A 24,659-nucleotide genomic window follows, 5' to 3' on the forward strand; every position below is an offset into this window, starting at 1 on the left:
GTCCATGGCCAGGAAACTCCCCAGACCTTAATCCCATTGAGAACTTGTGGTCAATCCTCAAGAGGCGGGTGGACAAACAAAAACCCACAAATTCTGACAAACTCCAAGCATTGATTATGCAAGAATGGGCTACCATCAGTCAGGATGTGGCCCAGAAGTTAATTGACAGCATGCCAGGGCGGATTGCAGAGGTCTTGAAAAAGAAGGGTCAACACTGCAAATAATGACTCTTTGCATCAACTTCATGTAATTGTCAATAAAAGCCTTTGACACTTATGAAATACTTGTAATTATAGACAATGAGAGACAATGAGGCAGCAGACTTTGTGAAAATTGATATTTGTGTCATTCTCAAAACTTTTAGCCACGACTGTACAAACAAAGCATCCACACACAACAACACACATCATCCTCATGCTTCAGCTGCATTACCCATCACACTGAGCTGACAAGGATTAGGGTTGTCAGTGTACAGCTCCCTAAACACACATGTGGGTCTGTCTGTGGAGAGAGAGGACACGCAAGCTGCCCTCTGTCAGAGAGAAACACACACAAACACACTACACCGACACACTCAGTTTAAACCTGCCAAAGCTGTTAAAAGCTGGATTCACCGGTCGTCTCGGAAGGGAGGGAATCGTCCGGATATTCTGACAGAGTGTCGTCAGACGAGTCTCAGCCCCTCTTCTACACACACACACACACACACACACACACACACACACACACACACACACACACACACACACACACACACACACACACACACACACACACACACACACACACACACACACACACACACACACACACACACACACACACACACACACACACACACACACACTTGAGTCACATCCTCTCCTCTCTGCAGTGGGCTATTGGGACTTGTTTGGGAGACTGAGAGAGAGAGAGAATAATCTCTCTTGAGGCCAGGAAGCCCATCAGAGCTGTTCACAGAGGATTGGAGAGAGAGAGAGAGAGAGAGAGAGAGAGAGAGAGACAGAGAGAGACAGAGAGAGACAGAGAGAGACGGAGAGAGACGGAGAGAGACGGAGAGAAACGGAGAGAGAGAGAGACAGAGAGAGAGAGAGAGAGAAAGAGAGAGACAGAGAGAGACAGAGAGAGACAGAGAGAGACGGAGAGAGACGGAGAGAGACGGAGAGAAACGGAGAGAGAGAGAGAGAGACAGAGAGAGAGAGAGAGAGACGGAGAGAGAGAGAGATACCCAACATCAAACAGTCTTCATCCCAGACATAATAAATCATTGCACCCGTAAACTACATAACCAATAAAACAACAGCTATACACTATCAGAAACAAAGGGAACAAGAGAAAGAGCGAGGGAGCGAGAGTGGGTGGAGACTGGAATTAGACTCGCTCGCTCCATATGGATTCATTAACCAAGAGAAAATAACTTCCAGTGGAAAAAACAGCCAGCCCTTCTGAAGCTGTATCATCAGAATCATGACAGGCTCGAACATTTCAAAGACAAACATGTTGTTTCCTGTGGTCTAATAAAATGAAAGCTCAGTCTTCATATGGCAGCCTGGCCTCTCAGCTCCAGCTAGCAATTAGACAACTGTAAAAGTGGAAAAAGGGGGGAGAGAGGAATGGCGGGAGAGATGGAGGGAGTCCTAAGTTAAATTACAGTGCCAGATTGAGACCATGTGAGCTCCCAAGGCGATGCGACATGAGAGAGAGGGATGGAGGGATGGAGGGAGGGTAATGCACTGGGGGCATGCATGGAGGGATGAGGTTTATATATCCTCTGATGTTACCCTGTACATTGGGGATGATATCATGGTGCCTGCTGGCTCTGGGGTTGAGACTCTGGCCTGTAGTATAGATGCAGTCTGTGTGGATGTATGTTATGACTCCCTCTGTTCTCCCCCTTCCAGTATGGACCTCCTCTGGTTATCCTCTGGTGGACTAATTAACACAATTAGACCAACAGGAACCAACAGAAACCCCTTCAATAGGAACTATTAACAGGATACAAACTGCTGACTGAACATGCTGCATGAACGTCCTGTGAACTGCTATAGGTTGTGCTATATGGTCAATCATCTCTCTCTCTCTGTTCCCCCCAACTCCCTCTCTCCAGCCCCTTCTCCAGTGACTGTAATCAGGAAGGATCGTACGTCTCGTAACAGCATTTCTCTGTCCTGGCTGGAACCAGAGAGACCCAACGGCATCATACTGGACTACGAGGTCAAATACTACCAGAAGGTCGGTTCACAAACACCATACTTGCTTTAGTACTGTTCTCTGCTGTCCCCTTGCAGCCCAATTCTTGTTGGACTGATTCCATTAATTGAAGAAAGAGAAGAGACAACATGTGGGCTTATTCTACCTCTCTCTCCCTTATTCCAGCCCCCCCTGGTTGTCCTCTGTTCTAATGTCTCCCTGGGGTAGTCTTCTGGCTCCTCTCTGGGTGCTGGCCCCTGGGTTGGGGAGGAGGGAAGAGGATGGGGGTTTGGCACCTCAGTGGGCCCTAACATAGTGGGCCTCTCTCCCTCTTACCCTGGCAGTGGATCAGAGAGAGTCAGGGAGAGAGGGGGAGAATCAGAGAGAGAGGGAGAGAGTGGAGACAGGGTGAGGGGGAGAGTGAAAGGGTGATCAGGGGTACTTAGGGAGAGAGCCTTATTGCCATCTCCTATGGCAACCATTCTCACACAGAAAAAACATTCCACAGTCTAGTGGGTAAACGGTTGGGCAGCGTGACCACACACACACATGGGCAAACACACACACCCTCACACTGAAACACCAACCAGCCAACCAGCCTTCTCTCTTCCACCTCCTGTCCTCTCCTGACCAGTCTTAATGGAGTGTAGTTTTATTGCTGACACTAAATGTGTCTGCAGGGTCTCTGTGAGGAAATTAGTGTAGAACGAATGGCTGGTTTTCAATGGAGCCAGAGACAGCTATGGGACAGAGCTATGGGTGACATTTGATAGTGAAATTAGCCGTGGTGACATGTTTTTAATCATTCCTAGAGAAATAGGCATTTCTAAGCTCCTCCAGCTTTGTGGCTGCTCTGTTATATTCGTTTTTGTGTGAGCATTGGATATAGCTCACCTATCTCTGGCTGAACGAGAATACTCTCTCTGTCTCTCTCTCTCTCTCTCTCTCTCTCTCTCTCTCTCTCTCTCTCTCTCTCTCTCTCTCTCTCTCTCTCTCTCTCTCTCTCTCTCTCTCTCTCTCTCAATTAAATTCAATTTAAGGGGCTGTATTGGCCTTTTGAAACATATGTTTACATTGCCAAAGCAAGTGAAATAGATAATATACAAAAGTTTAAATATTACACTCACAAAAGTAAACATTACACTCACAAAAGTTCCAAAATAATAAATACATTTCAAATGTCATATTATATCTATATACAGTGTTGTAATGAAAGTAGAAAAGGGAAAATAAATAAACATACATATGGTTTGTATTTACAATGGTGTTTGTTCTTCACTGGTTGACCTTTTCTTGTGGTAACAGGTCACACATTTTGCTGCTGTGATTGCATACTGTGGTATTTCACCCAATAGATATGGGAGTTTATCATAACCGGGTTTGTTTTCAAATTCTTTGTGGGTCTGTGTAATCTGAGGGAAATATGTGTCTCTAATATGGTCATACATTTGGCAGGAGGTTAGGAAGTGCAGCTCAGTTTCCACCTCATTTTGTAGGCAGTGTGCACATTGCCTGTCTTCTCCTGAGAGACAGTTCTGCCTACAGCGGCCTTTCTCAATAGCAAGGCTATGCTTACTGAGTCTGTACATAGTCAAATATTTCCTTAAATTTGGGTCAGTCACAGTGGTCAGGTATTCTGCCACTGTGTACTCTCTGTTTAGGGCCAAATAGCATTCTAGTTTGCTCAGTTTTTTTGTTAATTCTTTCCAAGTAATGTGTCAAGTAATTATCTTTTTGTTTTCTCATGATTTGGTTGGGTCTAATTGTGTTGCTGTCCTGGGACTCTGTGGGGTCTGTTTGTGTTTGTGAACAGAGCCCCAGGACCAGCTTGCTTGTGGGGCTCTTCTCTAGGTTAATGTATCTCTCTCCCTCCTCTCTCTCTCTCTCTCTCTCTCTCTCTCTCTCTCTCTCTCTCTCTCTCTCTCTCTCTCTCTCTCTCTCTCTTTATCTCCCTCTACCCCTCTCTCTCTCTCTCTCTCTCTCTCTCTCTCTCTCTCTCTCTCTCTCTCTCTCTCTCTCTCTCTCTCTCTCTCTCTCTCTCTCTCTCTCTCTCTCTCTCTCTCTCTCTCTCTCTGTCTGTGTGATCAGTCAGGCTTAGATCTCAGTCCCCGGTGGCCCCTAATCCTCTGATTAGCAGGCAGAATGCTGCCCTCCTCCCCTCTCTTGGGAAAACACAGGTCTAGGATCAGATCACCTTACCCTACATCCTAACCTCAACCATCAAAAGGACAAACCCTAAACTGATATGAGGTCTGGGTCTATAGGGTCTGTTTCCTTCCACTTTCCTGTGTGACCTTTCTCAGCACTCTCAGCTTGGCACAGGAATAGCTGAGCTGTCGCCCTTGATCCGCTCCACCATCCGAGGGGCCGCTAGCTGCTGCTGGCATGACTGGGGCCTCCTAACCCCCAGGACAATAGGCTCCTCCAAGTGGAACGGCCAGGGCAGGGACACCCAGGGAGACACAGGGGACAGGCAGGGACACCCAGGGAGACACAGGGGACAGGCAGGGACACCCAGGGAGACACAGGGGACAGGCAGGGACACCCAGGGAGACACAGGGGACAGGCAGGGACACCCAGGGAGACACAGGGAACAGGCAGGGACACCCAGGGAGACACAGGGGACAGGCAGGGACACCCAGGGAGACACAGGGGACAGGCAGGGACACCCAGGGAGACACAGGGGACAGGCAGGGACAGGCAGGGACACCCAGGGAGACACAGGGGACAGGCAGGGACACCCAGGGAGACACAGGGGACAGGCAGGGACACCCAGGGAGACACAGGGGACAGGCAGGGACACCCAGGGAGACACAGGGGACAGGCAGGGACACCCAGGGAGACACAGGGGACAGGCAGGGACACCCAGGGAGACACAGGGGACAGGCAGGGACACCCAGGGAGACACAGGGGACAGGCAGGGACACCCAGGGAGACACAGGGGACAGGCAGGGACAGGCAGGGACACCCAGGGAGACACAGGGGACAGGCAGGGACACCCAGGGAGACACAGGGGACAGGCAGGGACACCCAGGGAGACACAGGGGACAGGCAGGGACACCCAGGGAGACACAGGGGACAGGCAGGGACACCCAGGGAGACACAGGGGACAGGCAGGGACACCCAGGGAGACACAGGGGACAGGCAGGGACACCCAGGGAGATACAGGGGACAGGCAGGGACACCCAGGGAGACACAGGGGACAGGCAGGGACACCCAGGGAGACACAGGGGACAGGCAGGGACACCCAGGGAGACACAGGGGACAGGCAGGGACACCCAGGGAGACACAGGGGACAGGCAGGGACACCCAGGGAGACACAGGGGACAGGCAGGGACACCCAGGGAGACACAGGGGACAGGCAGGGACACCCAGGGAGACACAGGGGACAGGCAGGGACAGGCAGGGAGACACAGGGGACAGGCTGGGACACCCAGGGAGACACAGGGGACAGGCAGGGACACCCAGGGAGACACAGGGGACAGGCAGGGACACCCAGGGAGACACAGGGGACAGGCAGGGAGACCCAGGGAGACACAGGGGACAGGCAGGGACAGGCAGGGAGACACAGGGGACAGGCAGGGACAGGCAGGGAGACACAGGGGACAGGCAGGGACACCCAGGGAGACACAGGGGACAGGCAGGGAGACCCAGGGAGACACAGGGGACAGGCAGGGACACCCAGGGAGACACAGGGGACAGGCAGGGACAGGCAGGGAGACACAGGGGACAGGCAGGGACAGGCAGGGAGACACAGGGGACAGGCAGGGACACCCAGGGAGACACAGGGGACAGGCAGGGAGACCCAGGGAGACACAGGGGACAGGCAGGGACACCCAGGGAGACACAGGGGACAGGCAGGGACACCCAGGGAGACACAGGGGACAGGCAGGGAGACACAGGGAGACACAGGGGACAGGCAGGGACACCCAGGGAGACACAGGGGACAGGCAGGGACACCCAGGGAGACACAGGGGACAGGCAGGGACACCCAGGGAGACACAGGGGACAGGCAGGGAGACACAGGGGACAGGCAGGGACAGGCAGGGAGACACAGGGGTCAGGCAGGGATACACAGGGGACAGGCAGGGAGACACAGGGGACAGGCAGGGACAGGCAGGGAGACACAGGGGACAGGCAGGGACACCCAGGGAGACACAGGGGACAGGCAGGGACAGGCAGGGAGACACAGGGGACAGGCAGGGACACCCAGGGAGACACAGGGGACAGGCAGGGACACCCAGGGAGACACAGGGGACAGGCAGGGACAGGCAGGGTAGGCTGGTGCCATACCCAGGCACGGGACCTCTAGATCAGGCCTGACTGACAGTGACTGAGGGCCTCTATGCCCAGCAGTGGGGACCCAATCTGATCACAAGACTCCCAGGGATTCACTCAGTGACTAAACTGCAACACAAACACTGGCCTGCCTAAAGAGCTCTAAAAAGGCCTGAGTGGCCCAGCTAGAGTTTCCAGCAGCTTGTTTACAGCTGTACTGATGTTGTTGTGTAAGGTTAGTTACTTTAACAGAAACAAACAGTGTTTGAGGTGTGTGACACACACTCAGCCTCAGTCGGCTAGGTACAGTAGCCATGCTGCGTCACTTAACCTAGATATAGACTTCTATTGGATACTGGCCTGGTGGCGTGTAGAACAGGAATACGTGGTCAGTACGTATGAAAGGCTAACTGACTAAGCTAAGGGGTGATATTGGTAGCGGGAAGCCTAGTGGTTAGAGCGTTGGACTAGTAACCAAAAGGTTGCAAGATCGAATCCCCGAGCTGCCCCTGAACAAGGCACTTAACCCACTGTTCCTAGGCCGTCATTGAAAATGAATAAAGGTTAAATAATAATAATAAATCAACTATGTCTGGGAAATTGGGAATTCCCATTCCTACATTCTCCTTCTCCCTCTCTCCTATTCTCCGTTCCCTCTCTCCCCCTCTCCCTCTCTCCCTCTCTCCATGCTCCAGACATACGGTTTGGTCTTCCTAGCTAAAGGCTAAATGACTCTCAGTCGTAGATAAGGCTTTTTAGTGCACTTGATGAAATTAGAGTTTGTGGGAATACACTTAAACATTTATTTTTCTGTTTTTATCTCATTCATCTGGAAAAGAGCGAGAAACTTTCAGATCCACTTTAATTTGAGTGTTTATTTATCCTGGGGTTCAGATGGAAAGGAATGCTTCTGAAATGCATTCTGTATTTACATCAGTTCTATTCCTTCTGCTCACACTCACTATTTCCAGGGCTTGTCTTGGGCTCAGCACTATAAGGCTGGAACTCCAGACGGCACTATTTATATAGTCAGAGCGGAACATGATGGACATACAGAAATTCCACCAACATCATACAAAGAGAGTGGGTACAATCGCACGGCTTGCAAAATGCAGCTTAGAGCTCAAGGAGCCTGGGCACACCTGCGTGTGATTTTCAGGGGATCACATGATGTGGAGGGCAGTGAACAGTGACGAGCTGGGAAAGATTTCTGCCTGATGAAGACTGGTATTATACAAGGCACAAGGAAAAGGTATCACACAGCAGTCCCGAGGAGAGGTGGTGAGGGTGTTGGTTTCTCTTCTCAGACAGGAAGACTGAAGTTATTTTAAAGGGCTTCTTGCACCATAAATCCCTGATGCACTCCATTAGTGGCTCTGAATTGTGTGTGTGTGTTTTTACAGTGTGTGTAAATGGTGTGTCTGTGTGTGAGTGGTGTGTGTGAAACCTTCTGATCTGTATCGCTTCACCAGTCTGTTATTGGGTCTGTAAAGAGAGATGGAATCAGCTTATTGGACATGATGTTTGGTTTAGAGAGGGCTCTACAGCTTGGGGATTGTGTGTGTGTGTGTGTGTGTGTGTGTGTGTGTGTGTGTGTGTGTGTGTGTGTGTGTGTGTGTGTGTGTGCGCGTGCGCGTGCGCGTGTGCGTTTGTGTGTGTGCGTGCGTGCGTGTGTGTGTGTGCGCGTGCGTGCGTGTGTTTGTGTGTGTGTGTGTTTGTGTGTGTACCTAGAGTTCTCTAGAGGAAAGGGAGTCGTGATGAGGCATGATGGCATTAGTTCTACATCCAGGTGCACTGGACAGAGAGGATGCACTAATCAGAGAATATTAGCTGTACGATCTGAACCCTCTTACCTCACTCCTCATCACATACTGAAAGTCATCTCTGATCTACCACAGACTCTTAGTGGAGGTGTCTACAGCAGGACAATATGCTTGGCTGTTTTTCTAAAGAGCAACCAAGAAATGTCAAATGGAAACATGTCAAATCTTAGCCTCTGCATGTTGCGTATATTTGTAGAAGATCAACTCACTATATTGCTTGAATGGTCCGCTCTGCACTTACACACATGGGCTTTTTATTCTTTATTTTCTACTGATTAGTGGAAGAGACAACATTTGTAACCATAGCCTGTCTCTTATCTGGTAACACTTGACAATTACACACACACACACACACACACACACACACACACACACACACACACACACACACACACACACACACACACACACACACACACACACACACACACACACACACACACACACACACACACACACACACACACACACACACACCAGGATACCAGCCTTCATCACACACACACCAGGATACCAGCCTTCATCAACAGGCCAATTAGTGTGGATAGAGGGTCTAGGCATGAAACATGATAGAGTTGCTTTGTTATTTTACATTTACATTTAAGTCATTTAGCAGACGCTCTTATCCAGAGCGACTTATTTGTCTGTCTACCCACAATCCTATTCTCACCAATCTCACTTCCTATTATTTACTACATTATGGGGGATGGAATCACTACGCAGTGGAGGAGGAGGTGGGGGGGTTACTTAAAGGTCAAAGGAGAAGCCAATGTCTCTGTCTGGATCTCTGTGACTCCCCATAACATTATGATCCCTGCTCCACTGGCATACAGCTCATCTCCCTCTCTCTGGCTCAATGAGGACAGGGGTGGTACCTCTCTCTGGCTCAATGAGGATAGGGTTGGTACCTCTCTCTGGCTCAATGAGGACAGGGTTGGTACCTCTCTCTGGCTCAATGAGGATAGGGTTGGTACCTCTCTCTGGCTCAATGAGGACAGGGTTGGTACCTCTCTCTGGCTCAATGAGGACAGGGTTGGTACCTCTCTCTGGCTCAATGAGGATAGGGTTGGTACCTCTCTCTGGCTCAATGAGGATAGGGTTGGTACCTCTCTCTGGCTCAATGAGGATAGGGTTGGTACCTCTCTCTGGCTCAATGAGGACAGGGTTGGTACCTCTCTCTGGCTCAATGAGGACAGGGTTGGTACCTCTCTCTGGCTCAATGAGGACAGGGTTGGTACGACAGCCAACATAAGCTTTAAGGCTTGGACTCTCAGGGAATCCTATACATCTCTGTGAATCCCTCCTCTCTCCCTCCGACATCTGGAAACAATGGGCTGAAAGTAGACCCGAAACAGTAAATCTAGTTCTGTTTGGCTGGTGGAGGGATCAAGGCGGCGCTAAGATCTGTAGAGATGCAAAATATTAAGGTTGTAATTCACCATGCTGGGTTGTGAGTTGGTGTGTGTGTGTGTGTGTGTGTGTGTGTGTGTGTGTGTGTGTGTGTGTGTGTGTGTGTGTGTGTGTGTGTGTGTGTGTGTGTGTGTGTGTGTGTGTGTGTGTGTGTGTGTTCCTGCATGTGCGTGTGTGTGTTCCTGCATGTGCATGTGCATGTGCATGTCTGCATGCTTGTGTGTGTTGTGGCCGAGCTCTATAGTGTACACCTGATTGCAAACAAACATTTTCTTGCCTTGGTACTGACCTGTCCCTGATGGGTGACCTGATGTGTCAACAGTCTTAGTGGACAGATGCCTGTATACATTATTATATACATTCCTCCATGAACTGATAGTAACCTCTCTCTCTCTCTCTCTCTCTCTCTCTCTCTCTGTCTCTCTCTCTCTCTCTCTCTCTCTCTCTCTCTCTCTCTCTCTCTCTCTCTCTCTCTCTCTCTCTCTCTCTCTCTCTCTCTCTCTCTCTCTGTCTCTCTCTCTCTCTCTCTCTCTCTGTCTCTCTCTCTCTCTCTCTCTCTCTCTCTCTCTCTCTCTCTCTCTCTCTCTCTCTCTCTCTCTCTCTCTCTCTCTGTCTCTCTCTCTCTCTCTCTCTCTCTCTCTCTCTGTCTCTCTCTCTCTCTCTCTCTCTCTCTCTCTCTCTCTCTCTCTCTCTCTCTCTCTCTCTCTGTCTATCTCTCTCTCTCTCTCTCTCTCTCTCTCTCTCTCTCTCTCTCGCAGTGCATGCTGGGTGTTTTTGGAGTTTGAGTGTTTGGTGTGGAAAGCTCTATCCTAACTAACTTTCTTGATTCCTTTCTTTACATGTTATTTTCTATGGTGGAGGGTTAATGCAATATTTGTTTTAGCGGTATCCAAAGTTTTTTTTCAAAGTTAGGGTGGAAGAGGACAGAGAAACTTTCCTGGGGTTTGGAAGTTGTGGTGTGCGCGATGGCTTCTCAGCCTAGCGCGGAGGAGACGCTGTCTATACAGCATGGATTCAGGTGTGTTCCTGAGAACGGAGTTAAGGTGGAGGAGGTTCTGCTCGCGGTCGGTGAACAGGTAGGAGCTGAGTTTATACATTCTGCTTCTAGAATGAACAAAGCTGTGGTTGTGTTCATGAAAAGGGCTAATTTGGTTGGTAGGCTAATTGCTAGCGGAATATTTGTAAGGGACGTGTTGGTGTCAATTTCACCTCTCTCTACCCCTTCAACAAGAGTTGTAGTGGCAAATTTGCCTCCGTTTATTACGGATGATCAAATTAGGAAAGAGCTGAGTCGTTTTGGTAAGTTTGCTAGCGGTTTCCGTGTACTGTCAGCAGGGTTTCAGGCAGATGCCGTTAAACACGTTGTTTCGTTCCGGAGGCAAGTGTTTATGTTTCTGAACAACAACGAGCAACAGCTAAATGTGCACTTTAAAGTGAGACATGGGGAGGGGCTCTATGCAGGTTTTGCCAGCACAGATAGTCTACGGTGTTTTGAATGTGGGGATTTGGGGCACAAGAGTTTTGCGTGCCCACACAGAGGCCGTAGAAAAGGTGAGGGTACAAGCGCCAGTGGGGGAAATCGAGGTCAAAGTGCAGGGGGTAAGGAGATGCAGACAGCAGAGGCTGGACCTAGTCAGGTTAGAGATGGTGGGGTAGATGAGGCTGGGCCTAGTCAGGCTAGAGATGGTGGGGTAGCTGTAGCTGAGTTTAGTCAGGCTAGAGATGGTGGGGTAGTGGAGGATGGGTCTAGTCAGGCTAGAGATGGTGGGGAAGCAGAGGCCGGGTCTAGTCAGGCTAGAGATGGTGGGGTAGCTGAGGCTGGGCCTAGTTATGCTATGGAGGGTGCTGGGTCTAGGCAGGATATGATTGGTGGTATAGCAGAGGCTGAGTCTAGTCAGGCTATGGATGGTGGGGTAGCTGAGGCTGGCCCTAGTCATGCTATGGAGGGTGGGGTAGCTGAGGCTGGCCCTAGTCATGCTATGGAGGGTGGTGTAGATGATACTGGGTCTAGTCAGGTTATTCTAGTGGATGAGGAGAGTATAGTGGGGAAGTGTAAGAGATTAGGGGGGAGGAGGAGGGTGTCAAGCGGAAAAGGAAAAAGGGTGTGGACAAAGGCACCATGGAAATGTTGCCTGTTGCTGTGGGTGAGGCCCTAACCAGAGAGAAAGAGCAGGTGGTCAGGGTGGGAGATAGAGAAGAGGAGGAAAGTGAGTCTGAGGAAGAGGATGAGGAGTTATTTTTTTCAGACTCCTCTTCAATTGGCCCGGAGCTGACAGCCAGTCAACCAGAGGGATCTAAGTACACGTTGAGAGAACTGACAAGGTTCCTGAATGAGACTAAGGGGAAAAAAGTTAATCTTGAGGCTTTTTTTCCTGATCCTAGAAAGTTTGTAAGATCAGTACAACATGCTATGAGAAATGAGGGGCATGGTGTCCTCTCACCCAAGAAACGGTTTAGGTTGAGGAAGTGGGTCACAACAGTGCGTAAAGGTTTACCTTCAGACACTGTTTAAATGTTTAATTTCTTTCTGACACTGGGGCTTTTTGAGCTTTGCTATTGGTCTATTTCTCCCACTTCTTATGGAGACTCTTCGGGTAGGCTCGCTTAATATAAATGGCGCCAGAGATGCGGGAAAGAGGAGTGTGTTGGGTGAATATGTAAAACAAAAAAAAGTACATGTGTTATTTCTGCAGGAGACGCATAGTGATGTGGTGAATGAAGTTGATTGGGGGCTCTGGTGGAAAGGGGCAAGTGTGTTGAGCCATGGGACAAATCTTAGTGCAGGGGTGGCAGTCCTTTTTGCACCGGGTCTGTCTGTAAAAATTTGCTCCTCAAAGGAAGTGTGTAAGGGTAGGTTGCTTGTTGTTAAAGCAGAAATTAACAGCATGGGTTTTGTTTTTATAAATGTGTATGCGCCTAACACAGGGAGAGAAAGAGGGGTTCTATTTGGGAGTCTTAGACAGGAACTCTCACAAGTAGCGCCTGAGGAGACGCTGGTGATCGGAGGTGACTGGAACTGTACAATGGATTTTACAAAAGACAGAAATGGGGAAGAGCCTCATTCAGTGTCAGTGGGAGTGTTAGGGGACATCATTAATCAGTTTGACCTAGTGGATGTTTGGAGAACTAAACATCCAAACACAAGACAGTATACATGGGTGAAGGTTTTTGGGGCTAGGGTGAGTGCAGCCCGACTTGATCGTTTTTACATATCTAGGAATCAGAGCAATAGGCTGCTGGGCGCTACCATTCTCCCAGTGGGGTTTTCGGACCATCACATAACCATGGCTCGGCTGTCTATTTCACCAGGGCCCCGGCAGGCATCTTATTGGAAGTTCAATGTAAAGCTCTTACAAGATGCCACTTTTTGCTCAGTTTTCCAGACCTTTTGGGAAAGGTGGGGGCAGCGAAGAGAGGAGTATGAGTCTCTGAGTCAATGGTGGGATGTGGGGAAAGTGCAGATTCGGCTTTTCTGTCAACAGTACACAGCTCTCTCATCATCAGAGGCTAGGAGAGTATTGGGGGAACTAGAGCGGTGTATTAGTGAGATGGAGGTAGAGATGGTGGGGCAAGGCAATGTAGGCCTCCAGGCTAATTTAGCCGAATTACGTAGGGACCTGGGCAGTTTTTTCCAGGTTAAAGCAAAGGGAGCACTTGTAAGAGCTAGGTTCTCCATGCTCAAGGAGATGGATGCTCCCAGCTCCTTCTTCTTTGGTTTGGAAAGACAGAGCAGTGAAGCCAAGGGTATGCATTGTCTACGGCTGTCTGATGGGCGGGTGACCTCTGTGGTGGGGGAGATGCGGGAGCGGACTGTGGAGTTTTATACTGAATTGTATAGGGCAGAAATGTGTGATCCTATGTGTGCTCAGGTCTTGTTCGCAGGACTCCCTAAGCTCTCTCGGGCACAGAGGGATGAAATGGACATTCCTCTGTTGTCACATGAACTGGCAGAGGCCGTAACCCAGATGTCCCCCGGTCGTGCACCGGGGGTCGATGGACTCCCAGTGGAGTTTTACAAAAAATTCTGGGGAATAATTGGACAGGACTTCTTTTGCGTCTTGCGTGAATGCATCGGGGTAGGAGAGTTGCCGATGAGCTGCCGTCGGGCGGCTCTGACTCTCCTGCCCAAAAAAGGGGACTTGTGTGAACTTAAGAACTGGAGGCCTGTGGCATTACTCTGTGCGGACTACAAGATTTTTGCCAAGGTCCTCTCTAACAGACTGAAGTCCCATCTGGACTCTATAATACACAAGGACCAGACATATTGTGTACCGGGACGCTCAATCACGGACAACTTGTTCTTGATTAGGGACATGTTGGACTTGTCGAGAGGTTCTAATGTGAACTTTGGACTGGTCTCTTTAGATCAAGAGAAGGCTTTTGATAGAGTGGATCATGAGTATCTGTTTAATGTGATGTCTGTGTTTGGGTTTGGGAAGAGTTTTGTGACCTGTGTGAAGCTGTTGTATGCTGGGGTGTCATGTATGGTTAAGGTGGGAGGGGGGCTCAGTAGGCCAGTCTGGGTGAGACGGGGCATTAGACAAGGATGCCCTCTATCTGGGCAGCTATACACACTAGCCATTGAGCCTTTTTTAGGACTGCTACGCAGGAGACTGCAGGGAGTGTGCTGGACAGGCATGGGTGTGGTGACAGGAATAGCAGTCTCAGCATACGCAGATGATGTTTCTGTGATGGTCAGGGATGGGCAAGATATGCAGGAACTAGAGACCAGTCTGAAGGTGTACGAGGGAGCTTCATCAGCTAAGGTAAACTAGGGAAAGAGCAAAGCTCTGTTATGTGGGGCATGGGGGGATAGGGCTCCTCCTCTGCTTCCAGGGGGTTTGCAGTGGGGTTGTGAAGGGCTTAAAGTGTTGGGGGTGTACCTGGGCTCGGAGAGGTGGGTCAGGAAGAACTGGGAGGGGCTGTCACAGGCAGTGGTGTCAAGACTGGCCAGGTGGAGGTGGCTCCTATCCCAAGTGTCATATAGAGGGAGGGTGCTGATAATTAACAACCTGGTGGCATCTTCCTTGTGGCATAAACTGGCTGTCCTCAACCCCCCCGCCGGTCTGCTTGCAGACCTGCAACGCAAGCTGGTGGATTTCTTTTGGTCGGGACATCACTGGCTGAAGGCAGCAGTGTTGTACATGACCGTCCACGAAGGAGGACAGGGCCTGGTGGAACTGGAGAGCAGGATGGCTGCTTTCCGGCTAAAGGCGGTGCAGAGACTGCTGTATCATACCGATGTTGGCTGGAGGGAACCAGCATGCGCACTGCTGAGGAGAGCTGGTGGATTAGGGTTGGACCGGCAGCTGTTCCTCATGAAGCTGGAGAGGCTGAGTACAGCAGGTCTCTCAGAGTTTTACTCTGCGGTGCTGAGGGCCTGGCAGCTGCTAAGGCCCATACGAGAAGGGGGTGTGGAGCCTGGGCAGTGGGTGTGGGAGGAGCCTATTTTCCACAACCCAGCCATCCCTTTGAGATCGGTTCAGTCTGCCACCCTGCAGAGGCAACTGATGGCAGGGGGTTTACGAAGGCTAGGTGACCTGAGACTGCTGGGAGAGGAGGGGTGGAAAACCCCGGAGGTCTTGGCGCAACAAACAGGAATAACGTCTCTTAGACTGTTGGAGAGATTCCTGGAGGAGGTCCAGGAGGCACTGTCTGAGCAGGTAAGGGGGGTGTTTGAGAGGCCAAAGGGAGAGGGGCCACCAATGTTTCCGCCACTGCAGGTGACGGCAGAGACTGGAGACTGGCAAGGGGGTCTGGAGGACTTGTTAGATTTTAACACAACGAGCCTGGGGGAATTTGAGGGGGTGGGAGGTAAAGCTCTCTACAACCTCTGCGTTAAGGTTAGGAACATTAGAAGTCTAACAGGAGTGAAGGCACATCAGTGGCAGGGGGTATGTGGGGCGGAGAGTATGGTGGGTTTTAGATGGAGGGCGCTCTACAAACCCCCAGTACCAAAGAGGTCAGGGGACCTCCAGTGGAGGGTTCTTCATGGAGCCCTGGCCACTAACAGCTGGTTGGCACGTGTTGATCCGGGAATTGGGCAGGGGTGTCCTTTCTGTCAAATGAATGAAACTGTGATTCATGTGTTTTCTGTGTGCACCAGGTTAATGCCATTAATGTCTCTGTTGGAATGTCTGTGTGAGAGGTTGGGGGTGGTTTTTGCTGTTGGGATGTTTATAATGGGATACAGGTATTCGAGTAAGGAGAAAGAAAAATGTGTTTTGTTGAATTTTCTGTTTGCTCAGGCAAAATTAGCTATTTGGCTAACAAGGAGAAACAGGGTCAAAGGTGGGGGGATAACAGACCCTTTACTATTGTTTAATGGGATGGTCTCTGCGCGCCTTAGGGTTGAGTTTGAGTTCTATAAACTGATCAAATGTGTGGAGATGTTTGAGGAGATATGGTGTGTTGGGGGGGCTGTCTGTATTGCTGGGGAAGATGTTTTGGATATACGGTTGTAGGAGAGGGTATTGTTTTTGTGTATGGTGATGTTGGTTTGTATCATGTGGTAGATGGAAAGGTGAGTATGGTACATGTATGCAGTACAGGATATATTTTTGTTTTTTTATTTTTAGGGGGGGGTGAGTGTTAAATGAAATGAGAATGTTTCAATAAAGAAAGACAAAAAGTCAAAAAAAGTCTCTCTCTCTCTCTCTCTCTCTCTCTCTCTCTCTCTCTCTCTCTCTCTCTCTCTCTCTCTCTCTCTCTCTCTCTGTCTCTCTCTCTCTCTCTCTCTCTCTCTCTCTCTCTCTCTCTCTCTCTCTCTCTCTCTCTCTCTCTCTCTCTCTCTCTCTCTCTCTCTCTCTCTCTCTCTCTCTCTCTCTCTCTCTGTCTCTCTCTGTTTCTCTCTGTCTCTCTCTCTCTCTCTCTCTCTCCCTCTCTGTCTCTCTCTCTCTCCCTCTCTCTCTCTCTCTCTCTCTCTCTCTCTCTCTCTCTCTCTCTCTCTCTCTCTCTCTCTCTCTCTCTCTCTCTCTCTCTCTCTCTCTCTCTCTCTGTCTCTCTCTGTTTCTCTCTGTCTCTCTCTGTTTCTCTCTGTTTCTCTCTGTCTCTCTCTCCCTCTCTCTCTCTCTCTCTCTCTCTCTCTCTCTCTCTCTCTCTCTCTCTCTCTCTCTCTCTCTCTCTCTCTCTCTCTCTCTCTCTCTCTGTCTCTCTCTGTCTCTCTCTGTTTCTCTCTGTCTCTCTCTGTTTCTCTCTGTCTCTCTCTCTCTCTCCCTCTCTGTCTCTCTCTCTCTCCCTCTCTCTTTCTCTCTTTCTCTCTTTCTCTCTCTCTCTCTCTCTCTCTCTCTCTCTCTCTCTCTCTCTCTCTCTCTCTCTCTCTCTCTCTCTCTCTCTCTCTCTCTCTCTCTCTCTCTCTCTCTCTCTCTCTCTCTCTCTCTGTCTCTCTCTGTCTCTCTCTGTCTCTCTCTGTTTCTCTCTGTCTCTCTCTCCCTCTCTCTCTCTCTCTCTCTCTCTCTCTCTCTCTCTCTCTCTCTCTCTCTCTCTCTCTCTCTCTCTCTCTCTCTCTCTCTGTCTCTCTCTGTCTCTCTCTGTTTCTCTCTGTCTCTCTCTGTTTCTCTCTGTTTCTCTCTGTCTCTCTCTCCCTCTCTCTCTCCCTCTCTGTCTCTCTCTCCCTCTCTCTCTCCCTCTCTCTCTCTCTCTCTCACTCACTCACTCTCTCTCTCGCTCTCTCTCTCTCTCTCTCTCTCTCTCTCTCTCTCTCTCTCTCTCTCTCTCTCTCTCTCTCTCTCTCTCTCTCTCTCTCAATTCAATTCAATTCAATTCAAGGGGCTTTATTGGCATGGGAAACATGTGTTAACATTGCCAAAGCAAGTGAGGTAGATATTATACAAAAGTGAAATAAACAATACAAATTAACAGTAAACATTACACATACAGAAGTTTCAAAACAATAAAGACATTACAAATGTTATATTATATATATACAGTGTTGTAACAATGTACAAATGGATAAAGCACACAAGTTAAAATAAATAGGCATAAATATGGGTTGTATTTACAATGGTGTTTGTTCTTCACTGGTTGCCCTTTTCTTGTGGCAACAGGTCACAAATCTTGCTGCTGTGATGGCACACTGTGGAATTTCTCCCAGTAGATATGGGAGTTTATCAAAATTGGATTTGTTTTCAAATTCTTTGTGGATCTGTGTAATCTGAGGGAAATATGTCTCTCTAATATGGTCATACATTGGGCAGGAGGTTAGGAAGTGCAGCTCAGTTTCCACCTCATTTTGTGGGCAGTGTGCACATAGCCTGTCTTCTCTTGAGAGCCATGTCTGCCTACGGCGGCCTTTCTCAATAGCAAGGCTATGCTCACTGAGTCTGTACATAGTCAAAGCTTTCCTTAAGTTTGGGTCAGTCACAGTGGTCAGGTATTCTGCCACTGTGTACTCTCTGTTTAGGGCCAAATAGCATTCTAGTTTGCTCTGTTTTTTTGTTAATTCTTTCCAATGTGTCAAGTAATTATCTTTTTGTTTTCTCATGATTTGGTTGGGTCTAATTGTGCTGTTGTCCTGGGGCTCTGTGGGGTGTGTTTGTGTTTGTGAACAGAGCCCTAGGACCAGCTTGCTTAGGGGACTCTTCTCCAAGTTCATCTCTCTCTCTCTCTCTCTCTCTCTCTCTCTCTCTCTCTCTCTCTCTCTCTCTCTCCCTCACTCTCAATTTTCAATTCAATTCAATTTGCTTTATTGGCATGACGTAACAATGTACATATTGCCAAAGCTTATTTTTGGATATTTACAATAAAATAAAAAAAATGAGAATCAAAATTGTCAACGGGACAACAGTAACAACAATAACCAAGTGTCAAAATAACCATACATTCAACAATAACATTAAACATACAGTAGAGTACATGTGCAGGTTGATTGGTTTGTCAGACACTGTCCCTCAACTTATGGCAGGCAGCAATGTAGTGCGCTGCCAACCCACAGCTCTCTGCGTCCTCCCCCAACAGGACTGGTAGCCTACTCTCATCAGAGAGGTCTTTGAAACCTTGAATAAGAGTTTCAAATTTGGGGAAATGACACTCTCTAATTGTTTTATATTTTTGACATTTTGTCAGGAAATTCAGCTCCGTCTCAGGTTCTACTGTTGTGCAGTGGTTGCACAGCCTTTCCTCTACAGGGAGCCAGGTTTTCCTGTGTCTACCCTTCTCGATGGCAAGGCTGTGCTCACTGAGCCTGCCTGTACTGAGCCAGTTACTTGATCAGTAACCATGGTCAAATATTTAGCCACAGTGTACTGTCGATTTAGGGCCAGATAGCACTGCATTTTGCTTTGTGTTTGTGCTTGTGTTTCCCAATAAGCAATATAGTTTTGTTTTGACTGTGTTGTAATTTGGTTTATCCTGATTGATTGGATGTTCTGGTCCTGAGGCTTCAGTGTTTTAGTAGAACAGGTTTGTGAACTCAGCCCCAGGACCAGCTGGATGAAGGGACTCTTTTCTTTGCTCAGCTCTTGGCATTGCAGGGCTTGGTTATGATATGAGAGGGGGTCACTGTATTTTAGATGTTTCCAAAACTGAATTGCTCTTTTTTGAGTTTTTATCATTAGTGGAAATTGGCCTAATTCTGCCCTGCATGCATTGTTTGTAGTTTTCCTCTGGACATGTAGGATAATCTTACAGAACTCTGCATGCAGGGTTTCAAATGGGTGTTTGTCCCATTTAATGAAATCTTGTTTTGCAAGTGGACCCCACACCTCGCTGCCATAAAGTGCAATTGATTCAATGACATAATTAATTAGTTTTAGCCAAATTTGAATAGGTATTTCAATTTGAATTAGCTTTTTAATGGCGTAGAATGCCCTGCATGCTTTCTCTCTCAGTTCATTCACTGCCTCATTAAGGTGTCCAGTTGAGCTTATTTTTAAACCTAAGTAATTGTAGTGTGTGCAGTACTCTATATATTTTGTACCAATTGAGAACTTTGGTCTAATTCCCTATGATCTGGATCTTCTCTGGAAAATCATAATTTTAGTATTTTTGGGGTTTACTGCCAGGGCCCAGGTCTGGCAGTACTGCTCTAGCAGGTCCAGGCTCTGCTGTAGGCAATGTGCTGTGGGTGACAGCAGGCATAGGTCATCTGCGAAGAGTAGGCATTTAACCTCTGAATTGTGGAGACTAACACCAGGGGCTGAGGATTTTTCTAGAATAGTGGCCAATTCGTTGATGTAAATATTGAAGAGTGCAGGGCTCAGATTACAAGCCTGATGAAGGCCCTGCCCCTGGTTAAAGAATTCTGTTATTTTCTTGCCAATTTTAATGCTGCATGTATTGCCAGTATACATTGATTTAATTATGTCATATGTTTTACCCCCTACACCACTTTCAATAACTTTGTAGAACAGTCCTGTATGCCAAATAGAATCAAATGCTTTTTGGAAGTCGAAAAAGCAAGCGTATATTTTGGTATTATTTTGGTGGACATGTTTATCTATCAGGGTGTGTAGGGTGTAAATATGATCAGTTGTGCGATGTTTTGGTATAAATCCAATTTGGCTTTTACTCAAGACATTGTGCTTATTAAGGAAGTTTAGAACTCTTACATTTATAATACTACAGAAAACCTTCCCCAGGTTACTGTTCACACAAATGCCTCTGTAATTGTTAGCGTCAAATTTGTCTTAGTTTTTAAAGATTGGGGTTATGAGTCCTTGATTCCAGATGTCAGGGAAATAACCAAACTCAGGATCAAATTAAACAGTTTTAATATAGCCAATTGAAATTTTGCACTAGTGAGTTTGAGCATCTCATTTAGGATGCCATCAGGTCCGCATGCTTTTTTAAATTTGAGGGCCTGAAGTTTCTTATAGAGCTCCTGGTCAGTAATTGGGGAGTCCAATAGATTTTGATTGTCCTTTATAGCTTTTTCTAATCCATTCAACTTCTCATGAATTTGGCGTTGTTCTGCGTTTGTGTCAATTTGAACGGTGTTGTAGAGTGTTTTAAAATGGGTTGTCTCTCTCTCTCTCACTCTGTCTCTCTCTCCTTCTCCCTCTCTCCATCGCTCCCTCCTCACTCTCGCCCCCTGTAGCAGGAGCAGGAGACCAGCTACACCATCCTGCGCTCTAAGGGTTGTAACGTGACGTTGGGCGGTCTAAAGGCAGACACCGCCTACCTGCTCCAGATCAGGGCCAGGACTGCAGCAGGCTACGGAGCCAGCAGCAGGAGCTTTGAGTTTGAGACAAGCCCTGACTGTGAGTACAGATCTGATCCCACCATATTAAATACAGTTGAGAGTCTAGATACTGTATTTTGTATGTAATTCAACATCTAGTGAAGGATGTCAGTGAGACCTGTGCTTGTATATGCTAACATTTATCTCTCCACCCTTGTTCTCTGGTTTCTCTCTCCTCCCACTCAGCGTTCTCTATCTCCAGTGAGAGTAGTCAGGTGGTGTTGATAGCCATCTCTTCCTCGGTAGCCATTATCTTGCTCACCGTCCTCCTCTACGTGGTGATTGGCAGGTCTGTACACCAATCACAATGCACAAAACACTGTTAGCTCCAAATACATGTCTCTTTCTACCCGAGGGGTCGGCCTACACATGCAGAGACATACTGTACTGTGAGGATGCTGTGGGAAGGCTAGATCCTATCCCTACTAATGCTAAGTAATACACCTGTACCAGGGTTCCCCAAATGGCGGCCCAAGTTTTTTTTTATTTACCTTCCCCCAAAGTTTTGATTTTATTGTTTGACATAAAAGACTGTGAAAAAAACAGCATATCTGCTCCAAGTGATTTAAACTTAGAAAATCTGTTTCAAAGTATTGCCACGGATAATAGAGAGATATGTGATTGTATACAAATGTAAGCAAGGTTTGAAATTATTATATTTCAGTCAAATATTATACCTGTTTGGGCTTCTTGTGGTCAATTTGCTGTCTACAAATTATTTATAATTATGTTCCGGCCCCCCGACCATCCGCTCAAGAAAATCATCCCGAGGCTGAATCTAGATGATGATCCCTGGTCTATACAGCATGATGATCCCTGGTCTATACAGCATGATGATCCCTGGTCTATACAGCATGATGATCCCTGGTCTATACAGCATGATGATCCCTGGTCTATACAGCATGATGATCCCTGGTCTATACAGCATGATGATCCCTGGTCTATACAGCATGATGATCCCTGGTCTATACAGTATGATGATCCCTGGTCTATACAGCATGATGATCCCTGGTCTTTACAGCATGATGATCCCTGGTCTATACAGCATGATGATCCCTGGTCTATACAGCATGATGATCCTTGGTCTATACAGCATGATGATCCCTGGTCAATACAGCATGAGGATCCCTGGTCTATACAGCATGATGATCCCTGGTCTTTACAGCATGATGATCCCTGGTCTATACAGCATGATAATCCCTGGTCTATACAGCACGATGATCCCTGGTCTATACAGCATGATGATCCCTGGTCTATACAGCATGATGAACCCTGGTCTATACAGCATGAGGATCCCTGGTCTATACAGCAGGATGATCCCTGGTCTATACAGCATGATGATCCCTGGTCTATACAGCATGATGATCCCTGGTCTATACAGCATGATGATCCCTGGTCTATACAGCATGATGATCCCTGGTCTATACAGCATGATGATCCCTGGTCTTTACAGCATGATGATCCCTGGTCTATACAGCATGATGATCCCTGGTCTATACACCTTGATGATCCCTGGTCTATACAGCATGATGATCCCTGGTCTATACAGTATGATGATCCCTGGTCTATACACCTTGATGATCCCTGGTCTATACAGCACGATGATCCCTGGTCTATACAGCATGAAGATCCCTGGTCTATACAGCATGATGATCCCTGGTCTATACAGCATGATGATCCCTGGTCTATACAGCATGATGATCCCTGGTCTATACAGCATGCTCCTGTTGCTTTTTTTCTTTTGTGTGTGTGGTGTAACGCCCCAATATGAGAGGTGTCTGTGTGGTGTAACAGCCCCAATGTGAGAGGTGTGTGTGTGGTGTAACAGCCCCAATGTGAGAGGTGTGTGTGTGTGGTGTAACAGCCCCAATGTGAGAGGTGTGTGTGTGGTGTAACAGCCCCAATGTGAGAGGTGTGTGTGTGTGGTGTAACAGCCCCAATGTGAGAGGTGTGTGTGTGACTGCGTGTGGGGTTGATGTTGGCAGTCAGTGCTGCAGTAAGAGTAGAACTCTCAGGCTCATTACTAGTCCAACAGATCCTGTTCTGGCTCACAGCAAAGAAAAACACCATCGTAGACTGGACTCACTGCTGCTCTCCTCTGCACACACACACACACACACACACACACACACACACACACACACACACACACACACACACACACACACACACACACACACACACACACACACACACACACACACACACACACACACACACACACACACACACACACACACAATGTGCTATGCCCTCAGATGTAAGGCAAGGGAAAGGGGAAAGTGAAGGCTGATGGGTAAAGGTGTGACCTTAATCTCTATCATTGTGACTGACAGGTTCTGTGGCTACAGCAAGTCTAAACAGCCTGACGAAAAGAGACTGCACTTTGGCAACGGTCACCGTAAGTTCACCTCTCTCCCCTCCCTGTCTGTCTTTTTCTCTGTCTCTTTGTCTGTCAATGGTTCTTCTAAAATACATTGAGTCATTCTACCCCCACCTCAGCGTTAGTTAGGTACAGGGCCAGGGTGTTTGTGTACAGTATAATCCATCTCCTGATTGGGGTTTATTTGAACAGAAACATGTTTTCATTGGGGCTGGCCACACTCATAAAACAACCTAGGGTTGTTCTTACATATGAACCATTGACTGGCCTTATTGATGGGTGAGTCATTCATACATGTCACATGACGTCACTTATCCATACATGTCAAATGATGTAATGTGTTTTGTGACCCAGCCAAAGTCTCTAGTCTCCACTGCCTGTTCCTATAGCTAACACAATCTAAAAACACACACACACACACACACACACACACACACACACACACACACACACACACACACACACACACACACACACACACACACACACACACACACACACACACACACACACACACACACACACACACACACACACACACACACACACACACACACACACACACACACACACACACACCTTCTGGTTCTCCCAATGAAACAATTGCCAACTTTCTGCCTCTCCCTCCTCAGTGCGTCTGCCAGGAATAAGGACCTACGTAGACCCTCACACCTATGAAGACCCCAGTCAAGCCGTCCATGAGTTTGCCAAGGAGCTGGATGCTTCCTGTATCGCCATCGACAAGGTGGTGGGAGCAGGTGAGACCAGAGACATCACACACACACACACACACACACACACACACACACACACACACACACACACACACACACACACACACACACACACACACACACACACACACACACACACACACACACACACACACACACACACACACACACACACACACACACACACACACACACACACATCAATCAAATGTATTTTTAAATCCCTTTTTACATCAGCAGATGTCACAAAGTGCTGTACAGAAACCCAGCCTAAAACCACAAACAGCAAGCAATGCAGATGTAGAAGCACAAACATGTCAATAACACATAGCATTCAGATACGGTTACCTACAGTAAGACATCTTGAACAAAATGTCCCACATTAGATTCGCAGCGATCCCAAATATACGTCACATACATTGGCATTCAGAGGCACAAAGAGGAGCTATTTGAGAGTGAAGTGTGTTTGTTCTGAATGTGGTGAGAATGAGATTCATTTAACACCTCAGCTGGAGAGCTTCATTTTACTCCTCTCCTGCTACGGAGGGAGAGAGGGAAAGGCAGGGAAGGGAGGGAGGAAGGGAAGAAGAATGAGGGATGGGTGGGTGGGAGGGAAAGGTGATATGGATATAGGGTTGGATTGAGAGGTGGCCGGAAGGGGA

The 24,659-nt window shown here is 48.1% G+C and overlaps 1 protein-coding gene across 2 annotated transcripts in view; it reads left to right on the forward strand.

The window, feature by feature from the left end:
* Positions 1-24,659, forward strand: part of LOC139538807 (ephrin type-A receptor 3-like) — a 148,451-nt gene that overhangs the window by 67,393 nt on the left and 56,399 nt on the right. For both annotated transcript variants that reach the window (XM_071341261.1, XM_071341259.1), the window contains exons 6-10: positions 2,108-2,232; positions 20,737-20,899; positions 21,067-21,169; positions 23,217-23,281; positions 23,896-24,021. In XM_071341261.1, the coding sequence (XP_071197362.1) occupies positions 2,108-2,232; positions 20,737-20,899; positions 21,067-21,169; positions 23,217-23,281; positions 23,896-24,021 (582 nt within the window). The remainder of the gene's footprint in view (positions 1-2,107; positions 2,233-20,736; positions 20,900-21,066; positions 21,170-23,216; positions 23,282-23,895; positions 24,022-24,659) is intronic.

This window comes from Salvelinus alpinus, chromosome 14, assembly GCF_045679555.1.
Source record: "Salvelinus alpinus chromosome 14, SLU_Salpinus.1, whole genome shotgun sequence".
Lineage (NCBI taxonomy): Eukaryota > Metazoa > Chordata > Actinopteri > Salmoniformes > Salmonidae > Salvelinus > Salvelinus alpinus.